Below are 21,965 nucleotides of genomic sequence, written 5' to 3'. Positions count from 1 at the left end.
AAAATTTGAGTGAAACCAAAGAGATTGTGTGAAATGAAGAGAAGAGAGAAAAGGAAATGTTTAATTGAACCCATGCCCATTACCTTTCCAGAAATATTGCATCATCGAATATTTTCATGAAAGATTGAATTTCAAAAAATATGCACTTTGAAGTGTGCTACTTGGAAAATCCTTATCTCTAGTTTTCTTAAATCTAAAAATTATCTTTCCAACTCCCGTGTTATCGGATGGGCATGTTAAATTGTCGCTCCCGGCTGAAGTATGCCAGTCGTAATGAACTTTGGCTTATTTATTATTAGGTCGCACCTGATCAAATTCTGAGCCTCTGACATGATCTAACGACTGTGATTAGGCAGCCGGAACCGATGAGGTTGAAGTGTCCATCCGAAACACGGCTGTGGTCCAAGAAAAAAATCATGCCCGGGCCAGGAATCAAACCCAGGTTTCTGAATTATAAAGCCAGCATCTAATCCACTCGACTACGGACACTCTACATGTGTAGTTAATCATTATCAAACTCTTTACCATAGTTATGTTTAGTATACATGGAATATGTTTATATACATAAACATTCTCTTTTATTACTTTTCTAGTATTTATATATATATCTATTTTTTTGTAATAATTTTTAATAATGTATTCCTGTATTCATGAGTGTGTTTGGGCTGTTATGCCTGTTGCACTCCTAGATTTTTGTAAGAATAAATAAATAAATATTGTAAGTAAAATAGTTGCAGTGGAGAAAAAATTTGTCCTGAAATGAATAGATCTAAAAATTAAGAACCACTTATAGGATAGGAACACTTTCAAGGATTTTCACTCTAGAGTTCACTAGAGATTGATGACGGTTTTTAGCAGACAAAACTAGTTTCTCAAAAATGTTCCAAGTAAGACGTTGTGATAATTAAAAGTTTTAATAAATATAAAATAGTATGCCATAATAAATCCACAAGGATTGAAGTAATCTAAAATATTTAAACGTAGGGCTAACGTTCAATGGAGTTTTGAAATAAAGTAAGCTTTAAAATGGTAGTGTATGTTTATTTACATGAAAACATCAATCACATTAAGAAATTTAGCTTATCTGAATTTGGTTGAAGGTTCTATAAAATATCTAAAGAAGGCAAGATACGTCTCTATTAATTATTTATTATACCTAGATTATGTATAAGGAAACTTCGGTTATTAAATCTTGAAAATTGTCAGGCTTTGTTGGAACATTCAATTGAATTTCTAGTTGAGGCATAAAAGATGATGTAGTGTCATTAATTTTTAATTTAAATTCCAATTGAAAGTAGATGGGAGTTGGCATTCTAGTTGAAGAAGTAGCTCAGGAGTTGTCATACATGACATCTATTTCGTAATAAATTCTAATTCGTAATAAATAATTTATTGATTCGTTATTTTCAAAAACCATTTCTTTTCTTTTACCCACCCTTACAGAGTTAATTTAGTTGATAATTTTTTAATATCAAGTAGGATTATTACCTATTGCTTTTGAAAAAAGTATTTTACTAATTGGATATATTAAAAAAAAGAAAATTCATGCTTTTGAAATTCGAAATAGTCTATTAATTAATGTACACTGCCAGCATCCCTGATTGAATCAAGGAAACTAATACATTTCCCAAAGCTGGAACCATTCTTTGCACTATTCTGTTGTACTTATTTGAATATTACTGTACTTAGATAAGGAATTTCTGTGGAGTATAATGATTGTACTTCTTTTAGCACTATGAGCTACACATACAAATATGAAGAGATGTATAAAAAAGAGCGGTAAGCTATTTTGACATTACTCACACACAAATATCAAATTTAGTTTTATTTGGGTTTGAAGATGCCCATTAAGGTTGAACTCACACTTACGCGACTCGGGTCGAGAAGAGACCAAATGGTGAAACTCAGACCAGTTGATTCTAGTCTCCGCGACTGTCACCATTTGAAAACACATGCTCTCGACTAAAGTCGAGTTTCTTCTCGACCTGAGTCGCGTAAGTGTGAGTTGAGCCAACTTTTTAATACGGAATTTCTATGTTTACTTTTTCTATAAGTGGGTTAATGTTTTTGATTAATAAAAAAAGGTATTCGAGTATTAAAGGAGTTAAGCCTATGCTATGCACTGTAAAGTTTGCTCACACTTTCATAAGGCAAATTATCCACTGTTTGTCCTTTGAAACTTCCCTCACATATCACAACATTGACTGAGAATTTTTCCACATCCAACCCCTGCATCTCAGCCACACAGTTTTTGTATTTTCCCTTTAGCAACTTCACTCTTTTTCCAATAGCTGGAATAACAGTTTCCAAATGTTCCTGATCAAGTTTTAGTTTGTGATTACTATCTAGCATAACAATGACTGCTACATACCTGTCGATTATATCCTTGACGTAGCCTTTCTGTTTATAGTATTTGTCTCCTAGACTCTGAGTCATCACTTTGACAACTATGTTCAAACTCAGCCATGAATCGTCTCTCCCTTTGAACTTTTGCATCTTTTTCTTAGCTTCCTCTTCTTGTTTGATTTCCTCTAGAGCTGAAAGCTTCCTTTTCTCGGGTTTTTTGTCTTTGAGTGATTCGTTGCTCTTCATGCCACTAGTTGACGGTCCCGGTAATTTCAGTTTGTTCAGGGGGACAAATTTTACTTTTTCGTCCTTTTTTGCAGGCATGGCAAATTGTAGTTTCTCATCTTCGGACTCCCGCAGTAGGACTGTAGCTTCAGGTTTGTTGATACACTTATCTTTTCCTCGTTCAATTTGCTTTTCCAACATCTTCATCGACCTTTCATGGTCGTCTTTATCCATCTTCTCCTTCCTAGCCATTGCTTCTTGTAGAGCTATAGTTTCTGGATTTCTATCAATGTAAGTAATAAACCAGCCTTTCTCTGTTTCGTCCACGACACACTTCCCTTCCCGACCTAACCACTTGACAAAGTCGGTCAATGTTTCCCACTGGGTTGAGTTCATGTGAAGATGATTGCGATCCGCAATGTAATCTTGATAGACACGGTTGGCGGGTACGCGTTTGGTTCCAAACTGTCGACTCAGCAACTCCAAATAACCCTCCTCAAACTCTTTGGAGAACTCGTCAATGTACTTGTCTGCATTATCGGCAAATATGAGAAGTTGTCTCTGATGTGATTCAGAGGTAGTGTGACATTTAAATCCATTCTCATCCCTACATTGTTTCTGACACATTTGACAATACCATCTCAACTTTTGCAATCCTTTAGCTTTGATTTTGTTGGCTATGTACTTTGGTGTTCCTACTTCGTGTTTTCCCATGTTGATAAACTTTGAAAAACGTTTTTATAGTATTATAAAACAAATACCTCAATGAAAGTCTGTGTATGCACTGGCTAGTCCTTGGTAGGCAAAATTTCTAAACACATTATTCACTCTTAATATCACTGCCTAGTGAAACAAAGTTTATTTGCAATCAATGTTTGTGTCACTGGAAGAACTATGAACCTGTTCAAAATTATTAGGTTTAGGCATGTTTTTAGTCGTTTTATACATTAACCTCAAAATAAAGAAGTTTGTTGTTATTTTATATCGAATCATCACTATCGATTGCTTCAGTAATCGATAGCAGTGCGATATCCATTGCCTACGAGAGGCTAATAATCTAAACTTGGGTCAATCCTTAGCGCTCCAGTGGACATTTTATCAACTATAATAGGGAAGCGCGGAAAAACACGGACAAAATTTTTGTATCGTATCAGCTACAAAGTGAAATCACCATAATATATTCATTTCAAATGCTAAATAGTTTCCCTTTCATGTAATTTGAAAATAACTATTAGTTATTAGATTTATTGAAAATGACACTCCGTTGTCGTTTTTGGGTAAGAACCATGAAAGATGTATCAATTTCTACATTAGGACTATATGGAACACAATGATAAAAGAGGATGTCTATGGCTTTTCTAATTTTGTTATTAAAAATGTTATTGATGAGCTTTTAATACTTATAACTTACCTCATTAACCTTATATTGCTTGTTGGTGTTTTTCCTGAATGTTTGAAATTGGCCAAGGTTACACCCATTTTCAAGAAGGGTGACAAATATGATCCTAATAGCTATAGACCTATCACCATAGTATGCATACTCAGCAAAATTATTGAGGCTATATTAACAAAGCAGCTATATTAATATTTCATGAGTAGTAATTTACTCTACCACAATCAATTCGGATTCAGACCTGAACATTCCACTACAATGGCAATTGAAAATATTGTTGACTGTCTTGAAAGGTTTTGGAGGAGAAAAAAGCTGTGGGGTCATGCCTCATTAATCTCAGTAGTGCTTTTGATGTTGTGTCTCATGAAATTCTATGTAAAATAAAAAGTTACTTGTCCGATAGATTACAATTGGTCAGTCTTAATGGTTTGGCCTCTGAGTACAGGAGAGTTGTAACTGGAGTACCACAGGGCTCTGTTTTAGGACCTTTCCTATTCTTAATATTTGTGAATAATTTAAACTTTAATGTGTCTAATTTGTCTGTATTGTATGCTGATGATACGACCCTCCTCTGCTCTGAGAGTAATCATCTCCCAGTGGATTCTTTTGTTTGGCACATTCACTTGAACAAGCTAAAACCGGGTATAAGGCTAACTCTCTGGTTGTGAATGAAAGTAGAACTGAAAAGATAACGTTCACACTAAAACCTGTAGTTGATATAGATGCTTCACGTTTGAAACCTGTTAAGCTTTTAGGAATATATTTAGACAGTAAGTTATGTTGGGACACACATATTGATAATCTCTGTAAAAAGCTTTCAAGAGTAATTTTTATCTTGAGAAAATTAAGAAACTGTGTGAATAATGAGGTATTAGTCACTGCATATTTTGGCCTTTTCCATGTTCATTCATACCATAATTTTCATAATATCTCAACCAATTCCCTATATTTTATAAGTCCGAATTCTTATAAAAATAACGATTTTTGCAACCCTGCTCTCCTTAATCACCATAATCGTGATTGAATTCAGCCTGATAAATCTCTTTTGACGGGATGGGGCAAGCTCAGGCGAGCAAAGAGAGTTTGCTGGTCTCATCCTAGGATGAGTCAGCCGGGGGAAATGTAGTCAACATTACAAATCATTCTAATTAGTTTAATAGTTTGTAGCGTTCAGCAAGCAATATAGTAGCAGGGGACAATATTTTTTCGAGGTCATTTTACTTAGTGCATCATGGATATTGAATTTCGAAGCCTTGGGCCTCTTTTTCGGGCTCATGGGGGGGGGGGGGTTATAACGTTATAATATAACGGGGTTATATTCGCGCTATGCCACAGCAAAATGTTTTTGTGTTATATCAAGGTACCTCCACCTCCTACAGTAACTATATTAACTAGTAGTTCTGTCAACAGTAGACCTCACGCAGTTTTCTCATCCACTGATGTATCTGATGTCGACTGCTCTAGCAGTTCCGTGATAATCTTTCCATCTGATAAAAATATTTCTCAACTATTTTAATTTAGTATTATAATTTCATAGAACATTAGAATTTCTTCAGCATTATTTATTTAGTTCATTTAATCATTTTTATTTTATTTTCAATCATCTATTAAATTTGTTTTTCAAATGTGAGAATATCGATACTGATGGGCACGTAGGCTACTATCATAAAAAATATTGAAACCCTACCTTATAGAAATAGACACGGCCAGACATCTTTGTAATGCATGCAATGAATAATCCACTTGTCAGCTGGTTGATTTTGAATAATTCTATAGTTTGATTAAAGGTATTTAGATTAAAAATATATACCGTGGTCTGATTAATCCTATCTTCAAAGTAGATGATATATATAATTTATAGTGATATAAGAGTATGGAGGAATCCCTTTTCTTTTCATATTTTCCTTAAAATGCGAAATTTCAAAAAACCTTTAGTATACATCGACGCACAGTTGAAAAAGGAATATTCCTGCCACATATCATCTAATTCTATCAACGTGTTTGGCCGTACCGGTAATTGCGTAACATACAGACAGACAAAAGAAAATCCGAATTAAAACATAGACCTCACTACGTTCGGTCAACCATGGGTAATATAGTTACTGTACTACCTCCTAACTATGCGAGCACCCTTAGGATACGAACAGAACGGTCAGGCCTGTGTTTAGCTACTGTACCAGTTTGGGCCGCGCACGTGATCGACCTCAATGTAACCATAAAGGAAGTACTACTGTCTATATTTTAAAGGAAGTTAGACTTTGAGAAAAAGTGATGAGTCATACTTTGAGCAAACGTCGGCGTAGTTGTTAGATCTGTCGGCTTATTTGTAAGATCCCCATGTGAAAGTACAGGAGAGCTGCAAAATATGAAATATGATCTTCCGTAATATGATCTTCCAGGAGCGAGGTCTCTGCCGTGTGAAACTGGCCTAACTCTCTGGTTGTGAATGAAAGTAGAACTGAAAAGATAACGTTCACACTAAAACCTGTAGTTGATATAGATGCTTCACGTTTGAAACCTGTTAAGCTTTTAGGAATATATTTAGACAGTAAGTTATGTTGGGACACACATATTGATAATCTCTGTAAAAAGCTTTCAAGAATAATTTTTATCTTGAGAAAATTAAGAAACTGTGTGAATAATGAGGTATTAGTCACTGCATATTTTGGCCTTTTCCATGTTCATTCATACCATAATTTTCATAATATCTCAACCAATTCCCTATATTTTATAAGTCCGAATTCTTATAAAAATAACGATTTTTGCAACCCTGCTCTCCTTAATCACCATAATCGTGATTGAATTCAGCCTGATAAATCTCTTTTGACGGGATGGGGCAAGCTCAGGCGAGCAAAGAGAGTTTGCTGGTCTCATCCTAGGATGAGTCAGCCGGGGGAAATGTAGTCAACATTACAAATCATTCTAATTAGTTTAATAGTTTGTAGCGTTCAGCAAGCAATATAGTAGCAGGGGACAATATTCTTTCGAGGTCATTTTACTTAGTGCATCTTGGATATTGAATTTCGAAGCCTTGGGCCTCTTTTTCGGGCTCATGGGGGGGGGTTATAACGCTATAATATAACGGGGTTATATTCGCGCTATGCCACAGCAAAATGTTTTTGTGTTATATCAAGGTACCTCCACCTCCTACAGTAACTATATTAACTAGTAGTTCTGTCAACAGTAGACCTCACGCAGTTTTCTCATCCACTGATGTATCTGATGTCGACTGCTCTAGCAGTTCCGTGATAATCTTTCCATCTGATAAAAATATTTCTCAACTATTTTAATTTAGTATTATAATTTCATAGAACATTAGAATTTCTTCAGCATTATTTATTTAGTTCATTTAATCATTTTTATTTTATTTTCAATCATCTATTAAATTTGTTTTTCAAATGTGAGAATATCGATACTGATGGGCACGTAGGCTACTATCATAAAAAATATTGAAACCCTACCTTATAGAAATAGACACGGCCAGACATCTTTGCAATGCATGCAATGAATAATCCACTTGTCAGCTGGTTGATTTTGAATAATTCTATAGTTTGATTAAAGGTATTTAGATTAAAAATATATACCGTGGTCTGATTAATCCTATCTTCAAAGTAGATGATATATATAATTTATAGTGATATAAGAGTATGGAGGAATCCCTTTTCTTTTCATATTTTCCTTAAAATGCGAAATTTCAAAAAACCTTTAGTATACATCGACGCACAGTTGAAAAAGGAATATTCCTGCCACATATCATCTAATTCTATCAACGTGTTTGGCCGTACCGGTAATTGCGTAACATACAGACAGACAAAAGAAAATCCGAATTAAAACATAGACCTCACTACGTTCGGTCAACCATGGGTAATATAGTTACTGTACTACCTCCTAACTATGCGAGCACCCTTAGGATACGAACAGAACGGTCAGGCCTGTGTTTAGCTACTGTACCAGTTTGGGCCGCGCACGTGATCGACCTCAATGTAACCATAAAGGAAGTACTACTGTACTTATACTACTTAGGATGGTATACTACTTATTTTATCTGTGATGTAACACAAACACGTTGTAGATAGAACGCTAAGTCTCGATCGCGTTTCAGCACGATGGCATCCTCTAACACGCACTTTTTAAATAATAGAGCAAAAGAGTCCGAATAATTTTACACCGTAACGGGTAACCCACAAGAAAGCCTTCAGTTTTATTTAAACAAAATACACAAAGTACTAATTTTTTGTATTTAATTGATAATAAATAGATAATAAAATATCATACCTTTCTAAAAAAATATATTTCACTTAATTCCGGAAACTATTAGTTGGTACGGGATGTTTTGAAAAAAAAATTGAGCATAAAAATTTATGTATTCAATGCTTGACTTCCCGCTTCCGCACAAATGATTTCATAAAATGAAAACAAAGCGAGATAGTCCAGTCCAACCTTCTAACAAATTTTACCAACTAGGCATTGCCTTACAATATTAGATTACAATGACTACAAACCGTACATTGCCATAATAAGTAGATGAAATAACCAACCTTAACTTTTTAAACTTTCATTAAATTTTAAAAATGAAACCGTGTTACTTCTTTGTGTCATTTACTTTGTGTGTAATTGAACACTTCCTTTTTATTTTGCAAGAAGTTGGTCTATTTTGAATGTATAAATATTGTTTTTTTTACCCATAAGGTAGGCCAAATTTTCCTTGTAAAATATGCAAATTTGTAGTTCAAGCAACCTGTTATATTCAAAAACATCTATTTACATATAGATATGTATTATTACAACTGTACTGTATATCAATAAAATTGTAAATAAGGCTTTATTTGTTTTTATTTCACCATTCATTAAAAAAGTAATATTGGTAAGCTTGATTGCTTCAAACAAAATGGTCAGTGAAAGTAGTCAACAAGATGTTATTGGAGCAAAGGGTGAACTCAATTTAAATTTTGTTTTTATTTTCTTACATCATAATCAAGCACTTTAACAAGTAATCACCATTAAAATATCATTTTTTTATAAAAATAATTGTAGCATTATGTCTGGATGGCCTAAAACGCGGGTTTACAGTTATAATTTTCAAAACTTTTTCCCGGGAGAGGGCCCCGGTCACTCCCCCTTCCTGGGGGGAGGGTATTCCAGACCCCCCAGTCTGAGCATCCCGCTTAAGAGTTCCCACACCTAAAACTTTAGAAATTAAGCACTGCATCGATTGAAACTGAAAGTAAAAGCGCGACTCGACCGTTCTCTTCTTACCTATAGTTCAAGAGAATACGCTATTCTTGTTTCAAGCAAATGAAACACTGCACTATGAAAGACATTTCTTTTAATAAATAGTAAGAGTACCGTACAATTCATTATCAAGAATTTATTCATTTTTATAATACATTACTTCGCACAAATCATAAACTTCCAGTAAATTATCCACATCTGAGAGATCATGTAAAATCATTTCAATTATTACATGGCAGAAATAGATATACACTATGTACACATAACGTCATAAAATATGCCAATAACAGTATTTTCCATAATAATAATAATTCTTTTACAGTTGTGATATGGTTTCAATCAACAGAGGTACACTATACACAGACACTCAAAACTTGGTTATGTCACCACACTATAATATATCACCAATATAGTTTATTTATATTATTAGGAATCATCCACAAATATCAAGCATAAACTTCATTTGTTTATTCAGGAGAAAGTATTTATTTGTTCAGGCATAATTCACCAAAAACCTTGAAGAATTCATGAGGAGAACATAGGATAGAATAAAAAATGTCTTATGTGAGAGAATCAATGGTATTTCTTTTCACAATAAGAGAAAAGAAAATCTAGGAAGGATTAGGGATCATCATTTACAGAAAACACAGAATGATAATATTGAAAGAGACTCTTGTCAAGAACACTGTCAGTACGGTATCAGTTTTGTGGATAGGGTTCAACTTTAATTGAATGATAAATGGATTATTCTATGTGGGTTCCAGAACACCAGCGAGTGATTATATCTAGACGAATCTCAATTATTTAATTGTTCAACTGGATATAAGATTTGTTAGGTTCTGAATTTCAAATAAATCTTAAAATTATAGAAACTCAAAGTCAAGCCTTTTAAATTAGGAAGCCTAAATTTGTTAAATGGACGAAAAGTTGAATTCTTGAGTTTGTAAGAACCCAAAACCAAAATTTTGAAGATGATTATGATGACCATAATGGGATAAATATAAACCATTCCAAGGTGGGTTTCGAACCAAAAGAGAGGTAAATCTTGAAAGAATTATGACTAAAATACAATTTATTTCCTCACTATACACAATCGAATTTATTTTAAACCTTTTCCAGACATTTATATTAGCAATGCTCCTCTTTCTCATCACAAAATTCAAAAATTTATTTTGATTTAAATTAAATATTCAATTTGAAACTAGAATTTGCTTTCTCGTTTCTACTAAACAATCTATCTGTACAAAAGATTTCTTCATCTATCACTGTATAATTGTTCCCTTAATATTTTTCTTAAGATTTATCCGAAATTTTTCTAGTTTAATAACGGGGCTAGTTCATTATTTTCGTTTAAATTCTTCATAGATCAGAGCTAATCCTGAATCATATTTTTTTCCAAAGAGTTCATCATATTGATGGAATGATAAATCACAGAAACTTATAAAATGATTGATTAATTGAATATGGAATATAGTATTGCGATTGATATTATAGTGATTTCAAAGCCATGGGTTGCAATACAATTCCATGAAATCAGTTAATACAAAAGTGATGGGAACACAACATCAATATAGTTATTGTTATTTATAACATCAATGAAGTCAATTATGAGAGGAATAATTATTGACCTGTATGAATCATGTAATAATAACTGAATATTCAAATTGTATAACTATAATACAATAATAATGACATTCTACCATAAGAAATAACGTAATTAAATTACTGAACCGAATTGAATTTGATCATTATCATTTACAATTACTCCAGTCTGTACTGAGAAATTATTGTTCGTTTATTATGGTCATGGAACGTCGAATATTGACATTAACACTTGATAACGGTCAAATGAGCATATTTGCAATAGCCTATGTGATAACAGTCAAATGGAAATTATTTCATAGAAGATTTTCTGCAACATCATAATCTTGAACTCAAACTATTATTGTGGACGTTCAGTTGAAAAAATCAACAATACTCAATATTTACTATTATTGAATGGACTAATTGAAGGAATTCACTTTAAAAAATCGCATTTCAAATTTTCAAGTTACAAGAAATAAAACTAAAATGTTACATTACGACAAATCAGAATTTTGTACGGTATTGGTTTTCATATTTTGTTATTGTTGACTCAGATAAATTATGTGAAAATACATACTAAAGAAGTATATCAAACGGCGTTAGTGAGAAAGAATTCAGAGTTCAACAAAAAATAAAAATAAAAATTATGGATGTTTATAAATTTCTCATAATTTCATCAAATTTTTATTCAAAAATAACTTGGCAGTAGCAAGGTCAAAATGAAACGTACCGGTATACGATAGCAACAATCTTTCATGCACTGCCAACTTATAATGAATCGTACAATCAATATTAGTAAGTTATCAACTTTAATGAGCACTGAACATAAAGATTGGATGGTAAGCAGAGTAGTGTAACTTAGAGCTTGTTCACATGACAGTAATTTATTCTCGGTTGTCGCTCGATTGGCAAATCGCTCGGTTTGCCAGCCTCGTACACATGCCAGCGATTCATGAGCGATTTGCGCTCGGTTATGATAAATAATTACTAGGTACAACATCTATGTACTCAATCTTAATATCTTAATCTATTTACTTACTCTTAAACATATATTACTGCTCTGATCGAAACCGCTCGGTTGACTGAAGACATGAGTAAGCTCTCATGCCTGCTCTAGTATATCGAGCCGCCCGACAACCGAGCGGTTGTAGTCTGAGACTACAACCGCCGCGATTCGCCGGCGACTACTAAAGCCGAGCGATGCATGTGTACGGCACCATGTGTTTCCCTATACCTGGCAATCGCTCGGTTTGTCAACCGCGTGACAACCGAACGTAAATCGCTGTCATGTGAACAGGCTCTAAAACCTAAATGTACATTTTATAATAAAAAACACAAGTCTTAAACTTAACACAAATAACTTATATTCGATAATAGTAGTATAAAACAAAGACACAATCATCAATATCTTTGGCAAAAATTAAAAGAGAAAAATTGAATAAAATAATTATTGATAAAATTTCTAATAATCTAGTATAACTGTATATAGTTAGAAATGTTTTGACTAATTCAGTAGGTTTGGCCCAGTGTTACCATAATACACATAATTTATAATTACAACATATTGATATAAAGGATGATAAAATTATTATGTACAATGCAATGCAACTAATTGAGAATAAAATGTCCAACAAAAAATTGGCAAAACTTAATCCTGAAATGAGGTAATTATGTTAATTGGAAGAATTCAATAGGTTTCTAAAATTTTGAAAATTATAAGATTATTAAGAATACATAAATCAAATTGGAAGTTATAAACTAATGAATAGATAGGTGCAGCTTGTGATTTTATAATGTATAAAATAAGATGTTTCATTTGAATCTCAATCAATCTGAAAAATAATTACAGCATAAGATTTTTATCGAGATGGAGGAGAGAATATTGGTGTAACTAAGGCAAGTAAATTCAACAAGTATCACAAAGAATTTTACTGAGAAATAGATTAAAAACTAGACCATATTTGGATAAAAAATGGAAAAAGTAAAAATGGATATTCTTCATAAATGTTGAGAGCTTTAAAAGACTTGGAGCAATGCGAAAAATAGGATTCATAACGGTGCTAATCATCACAGATCAAGTGATTTCTTACTATATCACACAAATAATCAGAATATAGAAGAGAACCACTATCTAATGGGTAACACTGGCCAAAAAACCTGAATAATATTTCAAGAACCTTCACTGATCAACAAAAAATACTAATCTGAATAATTAAAATGCTATAAAAATAATATGTCATCGATAAAAAAATATAATGAAATTGATAAAAGCCTTGATAAATTGTAATAATTCTAGAACATATAATCTCAATTGATTAAAAATGTTTATTATGTATTTAAACAATGATATTATGATAATAACACATAAGATTCACAAATAAGGATGATCACAGATAAAAGTTGTAGGTATTGTTTGATTGTTTTAAAAGTGGCAAAAAAAAGGTTGAACTTTTAGAGAAATATATAGATGTGTGAGAATGATTTAAAAGACGATTTTGTTTAGACATTTTTTCCAGGAGCTCTCAAAACAGAAAATAAGTGTTGTAAAAGAGAGTAAAAATAGTTTGCGATTGTTCAGTTTTCCTGAAAAATCAAAATTTCTTCAACTAGTCTACTGTACTTGAAGAGTTCACTGTAAAAATGTCAAATCATAATACCAAAAACTTTGGAAAAATATTTACAAAATTATTTCATAGTCAGAAAATCAAAGTATGTTTGTAACAAAAAATAAGGCGAACAGAGATGACTAGAAAACACATTCTTTTGACTGGCTGTGTAGTATGATTGTGATAAAAATTATCTTGATATCATTTTGTAACGTACAGTTTGAATAATAATTCACAAGGCAAATGAGAGATAAGTTCTCTATAAACGCCATCTATAAAGAGCGAGGACTTCGCTGAAAATTATCTTAAAACTTCATGACATAATTATAAGAAATGTTGAAGAGTATTATCATAATTATTGTATGATGTATTGGTTCATGTGATGCTTATTAACTAGAAAATCTATGGAAAACCGTACAAAATACACTTTAGAAAATCTGTAACTTATAACTTTTGAATATTTCAAGAACTTCTTTACATGTTTGTAATAATAATCAACATTTAGAAAATTGGACAAATAATTTCATTGGCCTACAATTTTTCAACCACACCACCTCAAGTTAAAATAAAAAAGTTCAAAAGATTTTATAGAGAGGAATAGTACACAAGTATGAGAAGAGTTCAATCTCACAATGATCGTGTTTAGTAATAAAGACAAAGTGTCCACTACAGTTACCTTGGTTATAACAGTATCACAATGATGACAATATACACAATAAAACTGCATAAAATGAAGACTAATTAATACATCACATTCGTTTGGAACACAAATGATGAAAACATCCACAAAAAAGCAATGATGAATAACGAAAAATAAGAAGAGAAAGCTTGGAATTATAACTTTCTAATAAAAAAAGTGAAAGATGAAACCCAGATCACCTGAAAAGTTCTGAATAGTGAAGGTTCTTGAAGTAATATGATAATTATAATAGTAACGAATCGCTTAAACGAGAATAATAAATACATCACTTAAAAATTAAACCATAATAGAAAATAACCTAATATTGGCAGGTCCATGCTTCACAATTTAATAGACTAATTTTGTTCGACAGATTCTCACTTTGTAAATTTTTTTGAGAGCACAATTTGTGGCGATTTTGTCATTTTACAGCACTATTTTGTTCATTCAAGCGCAATTTGTAGATTTTTCACGGTCTTTCACTGTCATGTAACGAAATGTCTAATTTTGTGACACGTCCGAAAATCTTAATAAGTCGGGTCGAAAATTGCTACCAGTTCAAAGCAAATTATGTCAATTTTAGTTGGAGAGGGAAAGCACTGCACTGCACTGCAGACATGACGAGTGGGCTGCACGATTATTCACAGATCGCTATACGCTATGGTTCACCTGCAAAATACATTATTCATTAAGTAACTCAACAATACACAAATCAACCACGCCAATTATAATGGACTGTTTATAAACCAATTCACTGATTCATATTCATTTCAATTTTTTTTCTCAATTATCGAAAAAGATTACAGGAGGCTCTAGACGAGACGTGTAGCTAGCCACTTGTTACTGGCGGCTAGCTACACGCCTCGTTTAAACACCAACAAGCCAGGTTATAGGACAGTAGCAAGCCTCAGGTAAGTAACAAGCCCTGGGACAGCCACATTCTGAACACATTTCGGCCCGGTTGCACAACAGCCGGTTAAATTTTAACCGAGATTAATTCCACGGGAACCAATCAGAGAAGGCGCTTTCGAAGAGACGGCTTCTCTGATTGGTTTTCGTGGAATTAATCACGGTTAAAATTTAACCGGCTGTTGTGCAACCGGCACTCAGACTGTCAACTTTACCCGCTTGTAGGAGGTCACGTGATCACAAGTGCCTGTTACTGCCCCGGTGTAAATGCCGCACTGGCAAGTGACAAGTCACTTCTTGTCAGTCTACAGCGCTCCTAGTGACAAGTTTTGAAACCTTTTTACCTTAAAGCCGACATTTACAAGTGACTTCTTAATAATTCGTCTGAACGTCCACAAGCGCCTCCGAGGTAAGTAGAAGCTGGTAAGTCAAAAAGTGACTTGTACAAGTGACTAGTGAAAGCGACTTGTATACGTCTCGTCTAGAACCCGCTCAACACATTTATAAAAATTGTATATTCTATTTCTTATAAAGACGTTATTATGACGTTATTTATAAACAATTTTAAAATTTTGAAATACCCATGACCAAAAGTACACTATTTTTTTCAAATAAAAGATTTCGTGAATCTAAGCAATATTAAGAGGATCATTATTTTCAACCTCATATGCCATTAATAAAAGACGAATGTATATAAAAGAATAATTTATTTCACTAAAACTTACTAACAATTATGATTGTTGTTCAACATAGTTGCCGTGAAGTTTGAGGCATTTGTCATTGCAGTGGACCAGCCTAACAAAACACTCTTCATAAAATGCTGCCGCCAAATGAATTCAAGTGGGCTATGACGTTGTTTTGGAGGTCCTCTTCAGTTTGTAAACTCTACCCTCATAGTAATGCATTGAGCTTAGGGAAAAGGTATAAGTTACTATCGGCCAAGTCCGGTTTGTATGAGGGATGGGTGATCGAAATTATCCCATTTAATTTGCTGGAAAAGCTGTTTGGTTGCACCAGCACTGTAAGGCCGAGTTGTCATGGATCACATTTCCGGAAGTTATTTCATCTGACGTCTTCAATTTTCCGACACCATTCACGTACAATATCACCACTTATAATGTTGTCTGCATGAACTAGAATAATTCTTCGTTGGATTCATGCTCAACTATTGCCTTTTGCTAGAAAAACGAATGCCGCTACGCAACGCAGCTAGCACTTGGCGGGAGACTCAAGTGAGACGGCCATGTTTTTGGCTCTATAACTCGACAACAATTATTGACGATGTGACCGCACCGATCACAGGGCATTTGGTGGGGATGACAAGCTGTTCAGCTCTGTAAAAATCAACCACCCCCCTCCCGCTTGTCTCTGTCTTGTAATATGTTATCGGAGGATGAAAAAAATGACACTCATTTTTTTCAAACTTTATAACTACCAAGAAAACTATGAATAAATTGTCCAAATCACTCTTTTAAAGATTTAATTTTATACAGTTATTTTTAATACATATCTCTTCAAATGAATGAGTAGTTTTCTATGATTTCAAAGTTTCTTTTAACTTGTACATAATATTTAATTGACTTGATCACCTTCATCTTAGAATTCATAAATGTTTTCAAATACTTGTTTTACAAAATAAATCAATTGTCTTTTTGCAATCTATCACAATGGTTTTGGGAAAATTTTTTAACATAAAATTTTGCACTGTTAACATACTGTACTAGTAGTTTTAATTGAAATAATTTATAATGCCACTGTGTACTTGATTAATGAATGGTTGCATCTCAGAAATTGAATGAGTATAACTTAATAAATATAATAGGTTGAGATAAGAATTGAATTGAATATAGAATCTTCTGTGATTGAAAAATAGATGAATGATGTGATATTACCATGTCAGACTTTGTGTTGCCTCATGTGGAATGCATTTCTGTCAGTGTAGGCACCTGCGTACAGGTCTGGTCTATTGGCAGGCGGAGCAGTCGCTGTAAAAATGATACAATCAATGAACTTTTTGTTCACTCAATAAATTAACTGTCTTATATTGGCTCATTCAATAAATAATTCTGATCTCATCCCTTAAATGTAGAAAATGTCTTCTAATCTGGTTAACATGTTCAACAATTACATTCAAACAAGGGAGATCAATTTTTCCAACAAATATTGATAAGCGAACAGAATGCTTCAGAAAGTATATCAAGTAATACTGTACATTTACAATTACATTCATCAACTACAGTGGAAGTTGGTTATAACGTCATTTAAGGTGATCACACATTTAATGACGCTATATCAGAGTGACACTATTCAAGAGGTTTCTAAATCTTACTTTTAACCCAAGGAAAAAACATAGTCTTCATATGGAAAACACTCTTTCAATCGAGGTAAATTAGGAAATACATACTTTTATAACATATATGTTAACTTATGTATTACGTACATAAACTCGAACGTATATGTTTAGAAGAGACGGATTCAAGAATCCAAAGGTTCAAAGAACCTCACACGTCAACCGACGTGTATGTATGTATAACTGAAACTTATCTGAAAACTCAAGTCTAAAAATCAAAATAAACAAACATAGGCCATAATGTTCTAGTACGGAAATGGGAACGACAATTCACAACTTATAAGCACTATCATAGGAAGTCTTACTGCACAAAGAAGTCTGCAGTTTTCTACAGAACAGTTCCCACGGGAAAATATATTTTCTCCGTCGTGTTGAGATGTTGAGCTATTACGTGCCAATTGTCTTAATTTACTTACGATAAATCCGAGGTTTTGACAATTTCAATTACATATAGTTTGGCGGGACCTATAAATAAATGATTTTATATCCGTGTTGACGCTACGGCCGAGGCCGCAATAATCAAGTTACACTGTAATAATATTTATTATTGTAATATGTTTCAAGATTCAACTTAGTTTAGGTTTGGTTAGATATTGATTAACCCAGATTTCCTGAGTCTGGTAGCATTTCATTTTTCTGATGTAAAATATTACCTTTGGGCACATAGTACTGTCCCCGCCCCTCGCCATACCCATGGGCGGGGCCGGGCCGACTGGGCCCAGGTCTAGTGGACCCCCCTCCCATGGGCATCCTACCCCCACCACCGCCTCCACCACCCCCTCCACTCGACCGCATGCGACGAAGGGTGTGCATCGGGTGGCGAAGCGTCTCCGAAAACCTGCAAAACACAAACCATTACAATCAGGCCTACTATTTATGCGACAGAATAGAATGATTTTTTCCTCCAGCTACTGTCTAAAGTGCTTACTTTACTCCCTGGAACTTAATACTTAAGTGTCACTTTTTCGCTCTCGGGATGAAAAAAGAGAAAAACTCCCTAGAGCGTAAAAGAGACTCCATTTAAATAACATGGGAAGCATCTCTATTTTAATAACTTACATTTGAAAAATATGTTAGAAGGTCTAAGCTCAGATGAGGAAGCATAATAGAGGTGTCTGTCATTGAGTCAACTGAATTCAATACCACAACCAGAAATTTGATCAACTCATGAAATATATGTTTGTATGATATTACCTACTTAGTAGACGATAAAAATTTATACATATTTTAAAATATTTTATTCTATTCAAAATACCAGCCAACAAATAGTTTTCATCTGCAATTCAAATCTGAAACGCGTGATCTGGAGTCAGCCATTTTTGATAGCCGCCCAGCTGATAATTGTTACAACTTTTGCCGATAGATAGCGCAATCGGCAGTGACAATCAGACGAACGGTTTTTAGGTTTTAGATTTCAGGTTATGTTGTTAGAAAACATTGCCACCAATAACGTAAGTCATTAAAATTATTTGATTTGCAGTTTCTATAAAAAATGTAGATGTTGTGTACATCACGAGTGAAAAATACTTTTTCTCCCTCAGGAAAATTGTTGCCCTCGGCTTCGCCTCGGGCTTCAAGCTTTTTCCCACAGGGAGAAAAAGTTGTACTTTTCACTCTAGATATACAAATAACTATTTATTTGTTGAGGTGGCGAAGTTTGGACAGTTCTATCCACTCTACCACTTAACAACGAGGTTGAGTGCTTAATGGCCTACACTCAGACGCTTTGGCCCGTAGACCATCAATACTGGTAATTCATACAAAGTTCCTGTAAAATACCGTTTTCAGTTCCAAGTTAATCTCTTTCAAATAAATTTTGGGTTTTTTCACTTTATTTTTTATTGATGGATTGAGAATGAATCTGAAATTATTGATAAAATTGAAAAAATAAAATAAAAATAATTAAAAATTGGTTGAAGTAAATATGGATAAAGATCTATTTCAAACTCAAGACAAAAATATTATTACAACTGCTTACAAAAACACTGAATACTAATTGATATTAAATTTTGTGGTGACAGGGGAATTATTTAAAATCGGATGAAAACTACTTTGCTGGCTATTGCCATTCTCAGTTTCAACGAAGAAGTACTAAACTGCACTTTATCCTGATAACCGTACATAAATTGCGCTCCATGTAACTATAGTAGGTTGTGGGTGCGGGCGGAGGGTCGACATGCGTGCTTGAGAGTGGCAGGAGCAGCAAGACCGATCCACTGTAGCCACCATGTCATTGTCATATACCGCACTCAATAAGCACAGTGCGTCATTCAGTAGCAATTCAAACATTGTCAACTGGTATTTGATAATGGATACGAGTCATTACTTATACACACACAAGCGTAAACTTCATTTTATTGTTGTCTCTCTTTTCAAATTGATTTTAATCTATAAAAATTCTTGAATGAATTATTAATTATTATGAATTATTCGTGGGTTTTTTCAGTTATCAACAAACCTCAATCAATTTTACATTCCATTAATTTTGAAATTCGATAATAGATGTACAGTTATCATTTGTGAATTTGTGATACATAAATATAATTTCATTTATTGATAAGAATTATTCTTCAATAATAAAAACACATAATCATAAAATGATTGGGAATGGAAAACAGGCTTATAGCCATCACTATTCCACTCCTGAATTTTGATTGAAAACTATTTATGAAAAAAAAGGTTATGTTTAATAATAATTATTAAAGTGATAATACATTTCTCAGTAATTTCCATCTAAGGTTATGTTTCTTCTACACTGGCAAACACAAATATTTTTGGTCCTGAAATGATAAAAATGACTTTTATTGTTGTAGGAATGAATTTATGTAATAATTAAAACATTGATTACTAAGAATGTACCTTCTGGCAGGCGGCTTCTTAGGATTGGAAGAGGGCGTGTGCACGGCACAGCACTTGATGAAAATGCCCATGACAATGATGAAAGCGATGCCCATGAGCAGACATGCCCACCAGTACTCGGTGACCCACTGGGTGACGGTCAGCAGGGTCTCCTTGTTGAACAGTGTGTTCTTCAGTCGTGCCAGTGGACCCTCAGCGTCCACCGCCCGGCATTTGAAGAACACATCGCAGTAGCCCTGCAAACAATTACAAAACTCAATTGATAGTGTACGATACTATTTATCAATCATATTCTGAATGAAATAAGTAAAGATTTGAACTATGGATGAATCAGTAACAAGAAAAAGGTACTTATGTTAACCTATTAAGTACCTATGGTTTAACCTATGTTGAGTACCAATTCAACATAGCACCAGCTTCTGTACAGCACATCTGTGCGTAATTACTTGGGTCTCATCATTCACAAGTTTTTAAAGAGTAATGTAAAGGTACAGGCAGTTAGTAGGACTTTTTTCTGTTTTTCATACTTTAAAGATTTTTGGTGACGGCATTCCACTGAAAATGAAGCTTATGCTGCTGAAATCATTGATTTTTTCAAATTTTTCTTACGATGATTCCGCTGATGTGTGATGTGTCAAGATTGTCAGTAGGACGTCATAGAAGTAGTAATTGATATCTCTAAACCTGATCACAAAGAGCAAAAGCTGTAAACAATATAGTTTAGTCATACTTTGAAGCTTTATATTGGATCTTAAAAGAACTAAATTGGTTATATTACCGTGACACCGTGAGGCACAATGAAGAATTGAATTGAAACTACATTCGTTATATTATTATAAAACACTGAAAAGAATTAGGCTTTAAAGTAAAGAGAAATATACCACACATCTAACCTAACTACCAGAACATAATAGAATAACAACTTTCAAAAAGCACTGACCTGGAAATTATCGCAGGGCGATCCAGGCCGGAGCGAAATGCCTCCCTCGGGCAGACCCCACTCCAGGCAAATCGAACCCGTGCAGTCACCGTTTATGCATAGCTGCAACACAAACCAATTATCAACATAAAACACACTAAACACTAAACTATTCAACAACGTTTTTAACCAGCCTTAGTTCTAGTAAATTCAAATATTTTTCAATCCTCCAAGTATTTTACAGTGAAACAGGAAACAAACTCAATATTACGGAATTCCTCCACAAAGACTAATCGTCTGCGTGTGGAGGAGAGTTCCATAGACAACACAAGCAATCACAAAGTAAAATAGTCACAATAGAAAAATATAATGTTAAAAAAACTAATGAGTAAGCCTGATAAAAATCATAAAATACAGGGAAATAATCAGACATAGCATATTCAATGTATCATATATATATATTTTTTTAGTTAATAGTTTGCATGCTAATCTTTTAGTTGCCATAATTCATTACAATATTACGTCTTTTGCTGTTCTTAAAAACATATTGACCATCGATTACATTTCAGCTTTTTTAAATTTGAAACTGAAAGGTAACCTGGGCACCGGGGTAAATTGTGTGTTGTAAAATGAAATTTCCTTGTCATGAAAGCATGAAATTATAGAATAATTATTTATTATTTTGTCAAAATTACGTGGATAATCTTCATCAGAGTAGAATTTGGAAAAAAATATTAAAATGTTTAGTCTTGAACTTGCAACCTTGAAGTAAGAACTGTTTGGTTGGGCTTTTATCGTTGCTAAGCATTGAATCACAAATTTAAGAAATTGGTTTTAATTATAAAATTAAAATTGATTGATTA

General features: G+C 33.5%; 2 protein-coding genes across 2 annotated transcripts in view; both read right to left on the bottom strand.

Moving 5' to 3' along the window:
• Positions 1 to 1,020: 1,020 nt before the first annotated feature.
• Positions 1,021 to 3,574, bottom strand: LOC111044215 (DNA/RNA-binding protein KIN17). Its single transcript, XM_022329302.2, has one exon. It carries the CDS (start codon positions 3,283 to 3,285, stop codon positions 2,116 to 2,118), a length of 1,170 nt encoding a protein of 389 aa, XP_022184994.1. The 5' UTR covers positions 3,286 to 3,574; the 3' UTR covers positions 1,021 to 2,115.
• A 5,699-nt stretch (positions 3,575 to 9,273) lies between these two features.
• Positions 9,274 to 21,965, bottom strand: part of LOC111044216 (disintegrin and metalloproteinase domain-containing protein 10) — a 134,493-nt gene continuing 121,801 nt past the window's right edge. Inside the window, exons 11-15 of the mRNA XM_039434275.1 lie at positions 21,124 to 21,225; positions 20,184 to 20,419; positions 17,978 to 18,162; positions 16,867 to 16,959; positions 9,274 to 14,734 (exon numbers count right to left, since the gene is read on the bottom strand). Coding sequence (XP_039290209.1) covers positions 16,871 to 16,959; positions 17,978 to 18,162; positions 20,184 to 20,419; positions 21,124 to 21,225 — 612 coding nt within the window. The 3' untranslated portion in view covers positions 9,274 to 14,734; positions 16,867 to 16,870. The remainder of the gene's footprint in view (positions 14,735 to 16,866; positions 16,960 to 17,977; positions 18,163 to 20,183; positions 20,420 to 21,123; positions 21,226 to 21,965) is intronic.

The sequence above is a fragment of the Nilaparvata lugens genome, chromosome 8 (genome assembly GCF_014356525.2).
Source record: "Nilaparvata lugens isolate BPH chromosome 8, ASM1435652v1, whole genome shotgun sequence".
NCBI lineage: Eukaryota > Metazoa > Arthropoda > Insecta > Hemiptera > Delphacidae > Nilaparvata > Nilaparvata lugens.
This window is presented reverse-complemented; position numbering and strand designations above follow the sequence as displayed.